Here is a 16127-nt window from a genome sequence, read left to right as displayed (position 1 = left end):
CTTGGTGGTCAAATCGACCTTGAGGTCAAGTGCTTATCCTACAGCGTCATACCAGGAGTCGGGTTCTAAGTATAAATGTCTATAATTCAAGATTGATTAGCTTGACATCCTCAATGTTAAACACTCTAAAATGTAGCCCAAATCAAAACTTATATTTCAAAAGTAAACTTTTAGGTTGTTTCATGATCAAAGAGTTTTCCATCAGTCAAAACAGAAATGATGAGAAAAAAAAAAAAGGATATATTTTGGAGATCTTGGCATCACTTCAAAGAGCGTAGAAAAAGACTCAGAGAACTCTTCCAACTGTTGGAAGGCAGGAGTTTGGCGGAGACCCATATACACTGGAAAGCGAGGTATCCTTGAAAACATTCTATAAGTCTCCTCATATTTTAAGATTTTAAACTATGGGACTGTGAATCAGAAGATTGGTGGTTTGAGCCCAAGGTTCAAACTGACCTTGCTGTGTCTGGGGAAGAAAGATGAGGTTTTTCTGCTCCTGCAAAGGTTTACAGCCTCTGAAACCCTACCCTATACAGGGTCTATATGAGTCAGAACTTCCTCCATGGCGCTTAACAACAGTATCAACCAACCATGGCAACATTTTTATGCACTTACAACTCAGTACTGCACCAATTTTCCTTCCAAAACTACCCTCATGGGTAATGAGGTAAATGATTTCTGAGGCATTTGGAGTAAGCTTGATAGTCTTTAAATACTGGTTTTTGAAATGAGTTTCTTTCATTCCCACCTAATATATTTATATTTATTTTGAAGAACAGAAAAGGTGAAGCAAGTCAGAGATTTTCTGACATATCGTAAGTGACCTATGGTTCAGCTGGTGTTCCTTCACAAGATTTTGGTACCCAAAGTAATGGACTAGAGATTTAGCATCCTTTCAGTGATCATACATTTTTTAAAGCCAACATTTCACACTTTTGAACAGCATCTCCTCTGGATCCAATACCTCCTCCCTGCCCGCCCCCTCGGTCCTTCCCACCCTCTCCCTCGCCCCCTCCCAGCCTGCGCATGCGTCGTCAGCACCCCCTACACTGGCGGCACAGGCTGGGAGTATTGTCGGGGGCTATTCTCTCTCCCAGGAACATGGCGGCGAGTCAGGGAGGTGGTGGTAACAGTGGGGGCGGCGGTTGTGGAGGAGGTGGAAGTAACAGTGGCGGTGGCGCCGCTGGAGGGGGAGGTGGTGGGGCCGGAGGGGGAGGCGGCGGCGGGACCCTGGCAGTGCCCATCCCGGTACCGACTCTTTTCGGTCAGCCGTTCCCCAACGGGCCGCAGTGGAACCCGGGGAGCCTGCAGCCTCAACACACAGTGAGGAGCCTGGACCGGGCCCTGGAGGAGGCGGGCAACTCTGGCATCCTGAGCCTCAGTGGCAGGAAACTCCGAGACTTCCCGGGCAGTGGTTATGACCTGACGGACACCACCCAAGCAGGTGACAGGACGGGGGGGAGGGGAAGCTGGGCTAAGAAGAGGGCGGTGGGGGGAGTGGGTGGCTGCGTGGCTGCGTTGTTGGACTCTGCTGATCAGGGCGGGGGCGCGGGGGGCGCAGGGGCGGCGAGCCTGACAAAAGTCGGAGCTGCTGCTTTTTCCTGAACATGAGGGGCAAGGAAGGGAATAGAGGAGAGGGGAAATGCTGAGGGCAGGATGTATGGAAACTGGCTGGGAGGTAAAGGGTGGGAAAGCATTATTGTTAGAGAGTTTCCCCAGTAAAGGGGAGGGAGATGTTGATACCTGCCTCAATGCACTTCTTGCAACTCTCCTGAAGGTACTCATCTTTCCCGAAAAAAAAAGCAACACCACACACATCAACAACATAAAATCACGATCTGTACCTATTCCTTATACGCATAGATGCCTCCAAGAATGGCATATCCCTTCTCACAGTAGAGCAGCAGTGTTGCCAGGTTTTTGTTTTTTTAATGTTGTTTTGTGTGTTTTTAAATTATCCTAGAGCATTCTTGCTTGCATTGTCCTGTATACCTGTAAAGAATAAGGTTTTTCATTCTCTTGGTGTTGAGAAGGCAGTGCTGGTTAAATTAGTATTTGCAGCGATAGCAAATTAAATCATCAGTCACTTATGGGTCTGGTTACTAGGCGAAAGATAATCCTTGTTTTGAGTTATGGAACAGCCTTAATTTTTATGGCAGGAAGAGCCAAAAATGCAAGGGCAGTTTTGAGATAAAAATTAACTCCATTCTTTATAGAGTTGTGGATTTTTGGCTTATCAGTTTGAACGAGAAATTGACTGTTGTAATGTTCCTCATAGACACTCTGATAGTCTTTGTTGTGGATGGCATTTGTTGTTGTTGTTTTTGTTATGAATGTACTCTTTCCCCCTTTTGCCTGATAAACCAGTGGCTATTATTTTAGGTGTGTTTTAGTTTGCTGAAAGGGTTTTTTGCTATTCATAATTTTTAATTTGTTGTTCCTGTGTTTATTTTCATTTGCTTTTCCTGAATTGAATCATGAACAAAATTATTTTGATAAAGTAATATGAAACAATATCATTCATTAATTAACCCATAATGGTATCTAAGAAAAGACCTCTCATTTTCAGAATATGGTAATTTCCTATGTGTTTAGATTTGGGATGTTAAATCCAGTTATGTGGGTTGGAAGACAGTGAGGGAGGAAGGAAAACCTAATTTGAATTCTTTCTGCCCAATAATTCTATTAAGACTTATTATAAGAACTATGAATGTGCAAGAGATCACTAATTCTGTAGCTTGAGAAGAATATTGGAGTATTTACTCATTCACTCTGAACAGATTTCCTAAACAATATTCATGAATGTCTTAGCAAGATATTATACTACTTGATAGGGTTCTTCAAAAGCTTCAAGAAAAATGGTTCCTGATTGCACCATTCATTATAAGGATGTATGTATTGTTTTGCTTATTGTTCTTGAGAACCTTTAAAGGCTTTCTGTATCTATAGAACAAAGTTTTAGTATCCTAGCTTGGCATTCAGGTCCTTTCATTGTTCAGCTTTGCTTTATTATTACAACATGTTTCTTCAATTGATCCTACATGAAATTCTCTGTTCCAACTAGGTCACCCTCCTGCCCCTCAGATATATTTTGTGGATTCGTGTCTCGTCTTTGCTCAAGGTGATGGGGATCCTTAAGCTTTCCTTCTTTCCTCCACCTACTTAATTTTGTTCAAGTCCCTGCTTTTCCAAGAAGCTGTCTCCAACTCTCAGTCTACATGGGCCTCCTACTTCTTTGAATTCCTATGAGACTTATTGACTTTACCACTTACTTAGCAGTGCTGGCTTTATTTTCCTTATCGTGTTTGTGTCTTGCTGTTCATGATAAGATGCTGAACTCCCTAGAGGCAGGGATTAAGTCACATACTTGTTTGGTCTTCTCATAAGTTATTGCTTATACTGTGTTGGATCATTTTTCCTATAAATATGAATTATCATGAACTGTGGTTATAACCTTTGGCTTTTAATCCTTTAGTTGGGTTTCTGAGGCATGCTTCAATACAAACCAGAACCATCTTTGTTCTTGGTAAACATTCATCATAGCCTTTTATTATTGTCTATAATAACACAAGAGTTTATTGAAATAATCCCACCTCATTCAATTAATTATTTATTCAGTTGAATGCATGTTTCATGTGGAAACATTTCAGACTCAAATAGGATAAAACATATTTTATTGGTCTTTTTTCCCTTTAAGTGAGAAATTTCTGGGTGACTTGTTTGATCATTCATTTTTGACAACATTAATATTTAGGGGTGATATGTTTTAAAAGATACCAATATGCATTATGCATTCTGTTTGGTGCTATTATTGAACTTAAAATGTCATAATATTTCAGAAACAAACTCTTAATGCTTTGATTTTCAGTTGCTCAAGTTTGACTTCACTCAGTTTATTCAGTCTCTCTTCTAATTGGTCCCAAACACATTTTGCTTAAATTTAGATCTGTCTTCTATTCCACCAATTCCCATAGTAATGCTTATTCCTGTCTCTGTTTCTTTGCTCACACTCTTTCCTATTGGAATTGGCCATTTTCCTTCTCTCAGTCCTTTAGTGTATCTGATTCGATAGACAAACATATAATGATTTATTGGATTGGGAGGAGATTGGAGGAAGGGAAAACAGCTAGGAGGCTATTCTGTTAATAATCTAGGTAGGAGGTAATGAGAATTTCTGCAAGGGTGGTCAAAAGAAGGTTGGATAATAAAGAGAAGTGAATTACGTTGAAAACACAGAAAAAGGGCTATTTACATTATTTTGCTGTCCCACACATAGGAATAAGATGAAATAGACCACCGTAGTTGCACAATAAAATCACATGGGATTTAGAAAAAAAAAACACAGCACAAAACTATGAACCTCACCGTAGACCAATTAAATCAAATCTCTAAGGTCTAGAGACTTATGTTTTTTAAAAGCTATCTTCCCAGGTAATTGCAATATGCAATGAGGGCAGAGAAACCCTTACATAGGTCATTTTTGATGACATTCAAGAAATATTTGTTGTTTGAGGGAATGAATAAAATGATACAAATCAAATGACTCATCCAAAGTCACTTGTCAAGGGGGTCAAAACCAAGACTCGGAACTTAAGTACAAGTTCTGGTTCAATGTTCTTTTCATTACACTTGTATGAAGCAGACACTCATTTTGTTCCCATCATATTGTTTCCACTGTGTTCTGGGCAAATTCCTTCTAGTTGGTTCCAACTCACTGCCCTGTATGGTGTTTCCCAGGTGGGTTTGAACAAATGACCTTTCGATTAATTGTCCAGTGCTTATCCTACAGTGCCACTTCACTACACTCTAATTTAGTAGCATTTGCTCTTAACTTCTTAGTAGATCTGTCTTCACAAACTCCTTGACTTAAATTCTTACCCACATAACAATATAAAAGGAAGGATCAGAAAGGTGGTAACTTATTTCAGGAAGGTACCTGACTTTTATTGGACTGACTTCTTTGAGATGGTCTGTAGGTAGACTTGGCAGCACAAAGGAAAATTGACAAGAGCTTTTCATTCTGGGTGCAGTGATAATTTGTTGAACTTAAAATGGGCTTGAAAATGAATTTAGTGGTTACCCAAACAAATCCTGAACCTTTTAATAGTTAAATCTGTCACCAGTGCTACAAAAACCATGGATTTGTCTCAGTCTACTTGTAGCTGCTCCCTTTGCATCTTTTACCTCTTTATGAGCAGAAACATTAGGTCTTGGTATTCTTAAATACATCAGACTGTGTTGTATTCTGGATAATCACATATGTTCCTGTAAACCAGGTATCAACTCTACTATTTCACATCCTCGACTGTGGTGCATGGTACATTCTGTTAGGTTGTGAAATCCAGCCCCTCACAAAGGCAGGATCAGATTCTGGTATGTAAGTGGAGGACTTCACAGTGCATCCAGTGGAAAGAGCTTTTGATTGTGATTTGGCGGCCTGATTCAAACATCATCCATGCTTTTATGCAATAAATATCTTCCTGAAAAAATTGAGTGTGGAGCATATTTTTGACAGTTGAATCACATTTTAGTTGTAAGATGATTTCAGGACCGAGGTGACACTGTAGGACAAGCACTGGATAAGCAATCCACAAGATTGGCAGTTCGAGACCACCAGTCACTTGGCAGGAGAAAGATAAGGCTTTCTGTTCCCACAAAGATTTAAAGCCTAGGAAAACCTATACAAAGTTACTATGAGTCGAAATCGACTGGATAGCACTGTGCGGCAGTAAATCACAATTTGTGTTGGTGAATCTCATAGTGATTTATTTTGTTCAGTGATAAATTCTATGTCACAAATTGTCATTAGGTGCCACCAAGTTTGTTTGACTCATAGCAACCTTATGCACAAAAGAATGAAATACAGTTGGATCCTACACCTGCCTCACAGTTGTTAATTGTGTTTGAACCTATTATTTCCACTGTGTCAGTTCACCTTGTTCAGGGTCTTCTTTTCTGGTGACTCTCCACTTTTCCAAGCATGATGTCCATCTGCAGAGATTGCTCCCTCCTGATAATATATCCAAAGAAAGAGAGGAAGTCTTTGCCATCCTGGTTTCTAAGGAGCACTCTGGCTGTACTTCGCCCAAGGCAGATTTGTTTGTTCTTTTGGCAATCTATGGTACTTTAAATATTCTTCGCCAACACCATAATTCAAGTGCATCAATTGATCTCTGGTCTTCCATATTTATTTTTCAAGTTTCACAAGCAGATGAAGACATTGAAAATGCCTTGGCTTGGGTCAGGCAGATCTTTGTCCTGAAGCTGACATCTTTGCTCTTGAACCCCTCAAAAAGAGGTCTTTTGCAGCAGACTTGCCTAATATGTTGTTTGATTTCTTGACTGCTGCTTCCATGTGCAATATTGTGGCTATGTGGGTTAATGTGCTGGACTGCAAAGTAGGGTGGAATTCCAAGGTTGGTAGTTCAAGCTCACCAGACCGCTCCTCAGAAACCCTGTACAGGTTCGCTATGGGTTGGAACCGACTCAATGGTACCTAACAACAACAAGAAGCAAATTGAAGTCTTTGACAATTTTAATACTTTTTCCATTAATCATGAGGGTGTAACAAATATTTACCCCTTAATTTCCTTATTTTGTAAGGTCACATTAAAAAATATAGTTGTAAATGGAAGGGTATGTTCAGCACTAAATAATATTTTTACACTTCTTTATAGTTTTTCAACTGCTTTCCTATGTATTATCCTATTGTGTGGTACTTTTAATATTCTATAACAGATATTAAAAGTGCCATGGACTGCCAGAAGAACAAACAAATCTCTGTCGGAAGAAGTACAGTCAGAATGCTTCTTAGAAGCCAGGATGGTGAGCTTTTGTCTCTCATAGTGTGGACATGTTATCGGGAGGGACCACATCATGCTTGATAAAGTGGAGGGTCAGCAAAAAAGAGGATGACCTCCAATGAGATGGATCGACACAGGGACAGCAGCAATGGGCTTATGGATAACAACCATTGGGAGGATGATTCAGGACCTTGCAGTGTTTTGTTCTGTTGTATACTGGGTCACTAAGAGTCAGAACAGACTCAACGACACCTAACAACATAAACAACATCCTATTGTATCCGAATAATAACTCTGTAAGCTTGGCAGAGGAAATAGTAATTATTATTTGTGGTTGAGAGATGTTAAGTAATTTTCCCAAAGTTAAATGGCCGAGGTATGGCAGAGTGTGGGACATAGCCCAGATTGTCCCTGTTCAAGCACTATTCCAGAGTTGTTTCTCCTGAAACACATCTTTTGTTTATAATGAAGCTATTATTAAAACAAACATTATGCCATAAATCATTTTTTATCTGAAAATTATTATTTAACATTAGGTTATATATCTTTTGTTTATGGTGTCTATATTTGCATAACTTATTTTCATGACATTCTTTCTAACGGTGGTTTAAAGATAGACTCATTAAGCAAGCATGATTGTACACCAACTCTGGCAAAACAATTGTCAAAATAAATGAAAGATATTTGTTTCTTAACTTGAGTTTCTTAAATAGTTGAATATGTATAGTGAGATATGTAACAACTAGCAAATAGTTGCATTTAACATATTAATATTTAAAACAATATCCTTCTATAAAAAGCAGACATAAGTGATACAGAACTGCCCCATAGACTTAATTCTATTGTGGTGTAAGTTAGTTCGGGGAAAGCTTCTTGGAATGTAAGTTATTTGCCAGCTCTTAAGGTATAGGCTCATCATGCTATGATGAGGCAGAAAGGAACAGTTATGTAATTTTAGTAGACAAAACGGCATGAATAGTCCACCTACTGCCATAGGATTGAGGCCGACTCACATTGATCCTATAGGACAAACTAAGACTGCTGCTTCAGGTTTCTGAGACTGTAAATCTTTATGGGAGCAGATAGCCACATCTTTCTCCCATGTAGCAGCTGATGGGTTTGAACCGACAACCTTGCGTTTAGGAGTCTGACACTTCCCCCGTTGCACCACAAGGGCTCCCTGTGGCAAGAATAAGAGTTTTGAATTAGCAATATGTGTTTGGAACAGATGCTAAAATGAAGTACTTTCTTTAAAGATACTTAAAGGCTGGAAGCTGTGGAGAGTTCAGTGTTAAAATTAAAAGGAAGAGGGAGTACCTACATCTGAGGGCAAGGGGAGGAATGAGCGTGGTGGGGCAGCTGTTCGCCTTGTTAAGGAGGAGTAATCTGACTGAACGTGAAGATAGATGTCTGGGGAAATGACTGTCTTGATTTTTTATCTTAATGAAGTGAAGCTTTATCACTGGAATATAGAAAGTTGATGATCATAGGAGCTGGCATTCACCGGAGTAAAATGTTTTAAGTAATCAATATGAAGCCATAAGCCACAATTTAGAATTCACACATTGTTGTTATTGTTAAGTGCTGTTGAGTTGGTTCCAACCCATAGTGACCCTGTATAGGGTTTCCGAAGAGCAGCTGATGAGCTTGAACCACCAACCTTGCAGTTCAAACGGCTTTCAGGCTATCTGTGTAGCAGCAGTTCAAAACTACCAGTGGTTCCGCGGGAGAAAGGTGAGGCGTTCTACTCCTGTAAAGATTTAAAGCCTCGGAAACCCTGTGCAGGATCACAATGAGTCGGAACCGACTCCATGGTGCTTAACAACAATGTAGCATCAGCTAAATTAGTTGCTTTTGAAAATTATGAACTTATGTTTTCTGAAAAATAAATTATGCATAGGGGCTTCAGAAAGGTCATGGAAAATGGAATGAAAAGATGATTGGGCTTCCCCTCAAGCTTTTCGAAGCCCCCTCATATATTGTACAAGTCTAAGGACTGAAATAATTACTTGGGATTCTTCGAACTAGAGTGACTGGAACACTGTGTGTAAAGTTCCTTTTTGTTATTGCTGTTAGTTTCCATTTGTATAGTTAAGAAATTGTAATTACAATACATGGGTAATCTTATACTCCTTTAGTTAATAGGTAAAGTGAAAAATGTATTTTGGAAAACTATTAGGCATTTACCTTATAAGTGTTCTTTTTGCATTTATTTTTTAAACTTTTTATTGTAAATTGGATGAAGGTTTACAAAGCAAATTAGTTTTCTATTGAACAATTTATGTGCATTTTGTTTCAGGTTATTGGTTGCAATTCCTACAATATAACATCACTTATCCAACATTCCTGCTTTCCCTTTCTGCCTTCGGAACTTGTCCTTAGGCAAATATTGCCCTTTGATTTCAAATGGTTGAGGTGTGTGCATCTCCTTTGGGTAATTATTCACCTTCTAAATCTGTCTATTGTTTGACTCTGGTAGTGCAGTGGTTATGAATCAGCTGCTAACCTCAAGATCAGCAGTTCGAAACTACCACAGGAGAAAGATGAGGCTTTCTGCTCCCATAAAGATTTACAGCTTCAGGAGCCCTATACAGGGTCACTGTGAGTTGGAACTGACTCCACCAAATACCACCACCACCGTCATTGTTCGGCTGAAAATTGAGCCACGTATCGGATGTGTTCAGTTCCCAGCCTGACGAGTGACTAAAGACCAGTTTCAGGGGTCCTACTGTGGTGCTTTGGGCTAATGCACCAGACTGCAAAGCCATTTGAACTGCAAGGTTGGTGGTTCAAGCTCACCAGCTGCTCCTTGGAAACCCTATACAGGGTCGCTATGGGTCAACGGCACTTAACAACAACAACCAGTCTCTAACTGACAAATGATGTTGCTAATGATGTTGCTGTTGTTAAGTGTTGTCGATTCTGGTCTCTCTTTTTTTAAATTTTTATTAATTTGAATTTTGTTTCCCATCCCCCCCCCCGCCCCATTCAAGACCTTCTAATGTGATCCCTTTCAGAGCAATTAGCAGTTATAGCTATGCACCATCTAGTTCTTTTGGTCTCAGGGTCATGAAGATACATAAATCCTTTGGACTAATTGTTCCCTCTTCTTTGCTCCAGACAGGGAGAGAGAGCCCAGTCCAGCCCAGCAACCATTCTTGTTGTTGTTAGTGCCGCTGAGTCAGTTCTGACTCACGACAACCTGTATAAAAAACCCTGTTTAGGGTTTTCAAGGCTGTAAATCTTTGGGGGAGCAGAAAGCCTCATCTTTTCTCCAAGGAATGGCTAGTAAGCTCAAATACAAACCTTGTGGTTTGAAGTCCAGTACTTAGCATACAGAGCAACTCCTTAAATTGTGGTATAATCACCTACCATATTTCAGAAACTGGTTAAACTCATCATGACCTAAATGGAAAATCTCTTAGTTTTCTCTCTACTTTGGCTATATTTAGGAGTCCTGGTTGTGCTGTGCTGTAGGATAAGCACTGACATGCTAACAGCCATGTCAGCAGTTCAAAACACACCAGCCATACTACAGGAGAAAGATGAGATGTTCTGCTCCTGTAAGATTTACATCTTTGGAAACCCTTCAAAGGACAGAAGAACAGGGCTTCCATGACCATGGTGCAGACGAACAGGGCCTGCTAAGACTGAGAAGTTGGAGTAGTCACTCACATGGACTAGAAGATTGGTGCCACTCAAAGTCTAGGGGACAGAGTTGCCCTCCTAATATGCCTTGAAGGTGGAGCTGAAGCCCAGAGCCCTCCACCCAGAATCCAGAGTTTCACTAACACAGGCATCTGGAGAGTTGAGCCACTGCAGAACAGCGGATTGTTCGCAGGTCCTCAGTGTCAATGTAATTTGTTCTGCTGTGTTTTAGGTTTACTTAGTGCCTGTTATCCCTTCTTTCTATCTAATATCTCCTATTTGTGATGGAAATGTCTACCTTGTACTTGTTCTACCACTGTACTTTGGAAGTAAATTACTTGTAGATTTCACAGGTTCACATCTGAAGAGGAATTTTGTCCCAGGGTATAATATACCTAAAGTCTCACCCATATTTGATTTAGATGATTCAGAAGATGAGATTTTGGATTTAGAGTTGACTTAAGAATTTTGGGATGATGCAATGGAGTGAATATGTTTTGCATGTGGCATCAACATGAATTTTTGTGGAAGATTTTAGATTGAATGAAATCCCCTAAAAATATGAGTTATAAATCCTAATTTCTGTAAGTGCTATACTCTCATTTGGGAATGGGTTGTCTTTGTTATGTGAACTAGACAGTATAAGGGTAGAGTTTGTCGTAACTCAATCTGTTTTGAGATCTTTGAAATTAAACAAGCAAGGCAAAGAAGTAGAGCTAGGGGAAGAGAAATGCCAAATCACATGAAGATTGCCCAGAAGAGATAAGGACTTTCCTTTAGAGCCAAAAGAGAGAGAAAATCTTTCCCTAGAGGTGGTGATGGTATGCCATTGAGTCGGTTCCAACTCATAGTGACTCTCTCTAAGGTTTCTGAGGCTTAAATCTTTACATGAACAGAAAGCCTCATCTTTATCTTGTGGAGCAACTGGTAGATTTGAACTGCTGACCTTGAGGGGAGCAACCCAACATGTAGCCACTATGCTACCAGGGCTCCTTTCCTCTAGAGGTAGCACCCTGATTTCAGACTTCTAGACTCTTAGACTGTGAGAAAATAGATGTCGGTTAAAATCATCCACTTGCAGTATTTCCACTATGACTGGGTAACTAAGACAGGGTTCGACTTTATTCTTTTGAATGTGGAGGTCCAGTTTTTCCTGGAGTATTTGTTGAAGACTATTCCTCTGGTAGCGTAGTGGTTACAAATTGAGTTGCGAACCTTAAGGACAGCAGTTCGAAACTACCAGCTGTTCTGTGGGAGAAAGATGAGGCTTTCTGCTCCCGTAAAGATTTACAGCCTCGGAAACCCTGTACAGTGTCGCTATGAGTAGGAACTGACTCCACGGCACACAACAACAACAATTCCTTTTTAAGTAAATTTTCTTGGCACCCATGTTGAAAATCAGTTTTCCATAAATGAAAAGTTTATTGCTGGGCTCTCAATCTAATCCACTGATCTATGTATTTATCCCTATGTCAGTAACGTGCTGTATTTATTACTGTAGTTATGTACTGAACTGTGTAGTAAGTTTTGAAACTGGGAAATGTGAAAATCCTTGAACTTTGTTCTTCCTTTAAAGAATGTTTTTAAGGACCATTGCTTTTCCATATAAATTTTAGCATCATCTTGTCATCATTTGCAGAAAAGGAAGCTGGGATTTCTGAGGAATTGTGTTAAATCTGTAGATTAATTTGGATAATTGATGTTGATGTTGTTGTCAAGTGCAATCAAGTCGGTTCCAACTCACAGCGACCCTGCTTAGGGTTTCTGAGGAGTAACTGGTGAGCTTGAACCACCAGCCTTGCCACAAATATTAATATTCAGCCTTCCAATTCACGGACATGCATTGCATTTTTTTTTTTTAAATTTAGATCTAGAAATTGTTTTTTAACACTATTTTGTATTTTTCATAAGTATTTTATTTTATTCTTTATTTTATTATAAATGGAGTTTTTCTTTAATGTTATTTTTTGATTGTTTATGGCTGATTTATCGTACTTTTTAAGTGCTGCTGTAACACAAATAGTCACAAGTGGGTGGATTTAAACAACATAAATGTATTCTATCTTAATTCAGGGGATAGAGTCCAAGTCAGGGTCTTGGCTTCCTTGTGCATGATCCTCACGTGCTGTCTATCATGCCCTCTGTATGTCTCTGTGTCTAGTCTAATCTTTTTTTTTTTTTTGTCATAAGTGATTAGGTTTAGAACCTACTCCCTAAAGAGCTCTGGTGGTGTAGTGGGTTATGCTATCCAGAAGGTCAGAAGTTCGAACCCACCAGCAGTTCTTCAGGAGAAAAAGGAGGCTTTCTGCTCCCATAAAGATTTGCAGCTTCAGAAACCCTATAGAGGAAACTGACTCTATGGCTGTGAGTTTTTTTGTTTGTTTGTTTGTTTTTAAACACAGCTATCAAGTTGATTCCTACTCGAAGTGACCCTATCTAGGGTTTCCGAGACTGCAAATCTTCATGAGATAGGACAAGTCACCTTACTCCCACAGTCTACACTGGTATTACATAATTAACATAAATTTAAAACTGTTTTCAAACAGAATCTCATGTATGGGAATTCATTGCACATTTTTGGGAGACACAATTCAATCCATAGCACTGGTGTATAAAAATAAAATCAATGTTTGCATATTGATCTTGTATCCTGCAACATTAATGAACTTCTATTTTAGTGCGAATATATAGCTTGTTGTTGTTGTTAAGTGCCATCGAGTTGGTTCTGACCCATAGCGACCCTGAACAGGGTTTCCAAGGCTATAAATCTTTACGGGAGCAGAAAGCATCCTCTTTCTCCCGCGGAGCAGCTGGTAGTTTCGAACTGCTGACCCTCCGGTTCACAGCCCGATTTGTAACCACTACGCTACCAGAGATCCTTAATATATAGCATAGTGGTTATGAATCAGGCTGCTAAACAGAAGGTCAGCAGTTCAAAACTACCAGCGGTTCCATGGAAGAAAGATGAGGTGTTCTCCTGTAAAGATGTACAGCCTCGGAAACCTTGTGCAGGGGTCACTATGAGTCGGAACCAGTTCCACGGTACTTAACAACAACAACATTTTTTTTAAGGGAATTCCTTAGGATGTCATTTGTGAATACAGATAGTTTTACTTCTTCCTTTACAACTTGATACCTTTGATATATTTTTCATGCCTAATTGACCTGGTGAAAAGCTCCAGTAAAATGCTGAATAGAAGTGGTGAGAGTAGACGTCTTGTCTTGTTCCTGAATGTAACCCTTAGCGGCAGTGGGGGTGGGAGTGAGGGTGGGGTGGGGTGGGGGAGTGAGTTCAGTCTTTCTGCATTAAACATAATGATGTGCTTATTAGTTGCTGTCAGTTCATGCTGTTCGGTTTTAGCTTCAACTCTTGACGACCACACATACAAAAGAACACAGAATGAAACATCACCCAGGCTTGCGCCATCTTCATGACCTTTGTTTTATGTTCAAGTATAGCCACTTGTGTATTTTGAATCCCTTTCAACCTAAGGTCCTTATTATATTGGGAAAAAAAATGTATTGTGATTCAGAGGTTTCCTCTTTTTCTTTTTTTAAAGTTTTTATTGTGAATCGAGTGAAAGTTTACAGGGCAGTTTTTACATTGAACAAATCATACACCTTGTTTCACTACAATGATTATAATCCCCTCCATGTACTATCAGATGGCAGTATTTCTCTCTATTCACTTTGTTGTTGTTGTTGTGTGCCGTGGAGTCGGTTCCGACTCATAGCGACCCTGTGCAGGGTTTCCGAGACTGTAAATCTTTACGGGAGCAGAAAGCCTCATCTTTCTCCTGCGGAACAGCTGGTAGTTTCGAACTCGGTCTTACATAATAATTTAAACCACCAAAGGGCACCTTCTGAAAGTGTGTGTCCTGGCTGCCAGCTCTTAGTCCCTCTCTTCCCATGAATCTAGAGTCCTCAGCTGCTCTCTCTCTCCATGTCCCCATCTCTGACTCCATCTCTGGTCGCTGCTTCTCTGGATAAGATCCTGCAATTCTGCTTTCTCCTGGAGTCCTTTGTTTCTGGAATTTAACATTAACTACTCCCCCGTTTTTGTTACAAAACTTCTACCTTTATTATTGTGACAGTCACAATTAGTCATGGTAACTGTTACTCAGTATTACATCATAATAATCTTATCCCCATCTCTTTCTGCCAGACCCATCTAGGCAAGATGACAACTATTCAGTGGGGACTCTTTTTCCTCTGCACACTCTTAAACTAAACTCCCTCTTGAAACCTTATAAGCCAGTCAATTCATGCTTTATGGACCCCTCATTTTATAGCATTGATACTTGATGTGAAGACTCCTTCCTTCCTGTTGGTATTTAGAGTTACTACCTCCATGAGTATAGGTCAGCTTCATCAAATTGTAGCAATTTGCCCTTGTTACCTTTATCATTTTTTTTTTTTTCTCTTCCTCTGGTTGAGTTCTATTATCAAGCCATTGAAGCTAGGTCAAATGGGTACTATCTGCAAGTTTGGATGTTCTTGCATCTCCCCTCACTTCATATCGTCTGGATGCTTCACTCTCAGCTCTAACCCTCTGTGGCTACGTCCTTGTCATGGACTCAGGTGTCCTCAGGTCTCACCACATTTTGGAACAACCAGACCTTCCTCTTTTCTCTCTCATCTCCAGGTCAACGGGAGTCTATGGACCATGGTTGAACTCAGCCCATTTCTTCATTGCTGCCTTTCCTCCTCTTCCACTCACCAGTAGACCAATGTGGTCATCAGCAAGCTTACATGCCTGTTTATGTGTTCCCTTTGAGTTTCAGTCTTAGAGGGGGGTTTGTCCTGAAGGAAGTTGGTTGATTGCTTTGATGGCTTCCCGGCGAATAAATTGTTTATTCTTGTAGTAGCCAGTCTTACTGTCATTTTTGTTTTGGGGTTTTCCTGATGATCTTTCTTTGAAGATGTATCTTCTGTCGCTCTAGCTGTTCCAGGCTGGTCTGCTTGTTCTTTCTAGTGGGAATGTCCCACCTCAGAAGGTTATGGATAGGGCTCAGGCTTCCACCTAAGGTCCTGTATACTGCAACGGCTCCACAAGAGGCATATTTCACTGGGAAAGTTCTAGAATCTCTTTTAGGTATTCCAGTCATTTATAGGCTGAAGACGGGCTTGCAAACTTTCTGTAATCATGTTTCCTGACATTCCCTTCTACCCATTCAAGTGTCAATTTTACAATAGTAGGCAAGAGAAACCAATATTCATAAGACAGTCAAGCATCTTAGTATTATTTCCTCTCTTCAAACTATGCCTAGATCCCTGTATCACAGAGCCCTGTTGTTCCAAGGTTGAGCATGCATCACTGTTTACCTCTGTCCCATTTAGCCCACGCAAACCTGTCTCAGTGTTCCCCAATCTACCTTGTTCTTCCACCCCTTCGCCCTTGTGTATTGCCCTCCACAACACCCGAACTATGATGTGTCTGCTCCCTACCCTGTACTCTACTGTTGCCTCCCTCTATTTCCCCCTAACCCTTCCTCCCCAGCCCCACTGGTAAGCAAAAAAGAAAATTCCCCCCCTTTTAATATGGATATTTTTCTTAATCTCTTACAGTAAAGGTCTTATGCAATATTTGTCTTTTTGTGACTGACTAATTTCACTCAATAAAGCATAGGTAAACATCCTTTTGGTATTCTCTGCTTTCAGCCAAGATCCATCGGC

General features: G+C 40.2%; 1 protein-coding gene across 1 annotated transcript in view; it reads left to right on the top strand.

Moving 5' to 3' along the window:
- Nucleotides 1–1101: 1101 nt before the first annotated feature.
- LRCH2 (leucine-rich repeats and calponin homology (CH) domain containing 2) overlaps nucleotides 1102–16127 on the top strand; it is a 158614-nt gene continuing 143588 nt past the window's right edge. Inside the window, exon 1 of the mRNA XM_006873805.1 lies at nucleotides 1102–1444. Coding sequence (XP_006873867.1) covers nucleotides 1102–1444 — 343 coding nt within the window. The remainder of the gene's footprint in view (nucleotides 1445–16127) is intronic.

Source organism: Chrysochloris asiatica, unplaced genomic scaffold (genome assembly GCF_000296735.1).
Source record: "Chrysochloris asiatica unplaced genomic scaffold, ChrAsi1.0 scaffold00255, whole genome shotgun sequence".
NCBI classification, from domain to species: domain Eukaryota; kingdom Metazoa; phylum Chordata; class Mammalia; order Afrosoricida; family Chrysochloridae; genus Chrysochloris; species Chrysochloris asiatica.
The sequence above is the reverse complement of the archived record's forward strand: the minus strand, read 5'-3'. Positions and strand labels throughout refer to the sequence as shown.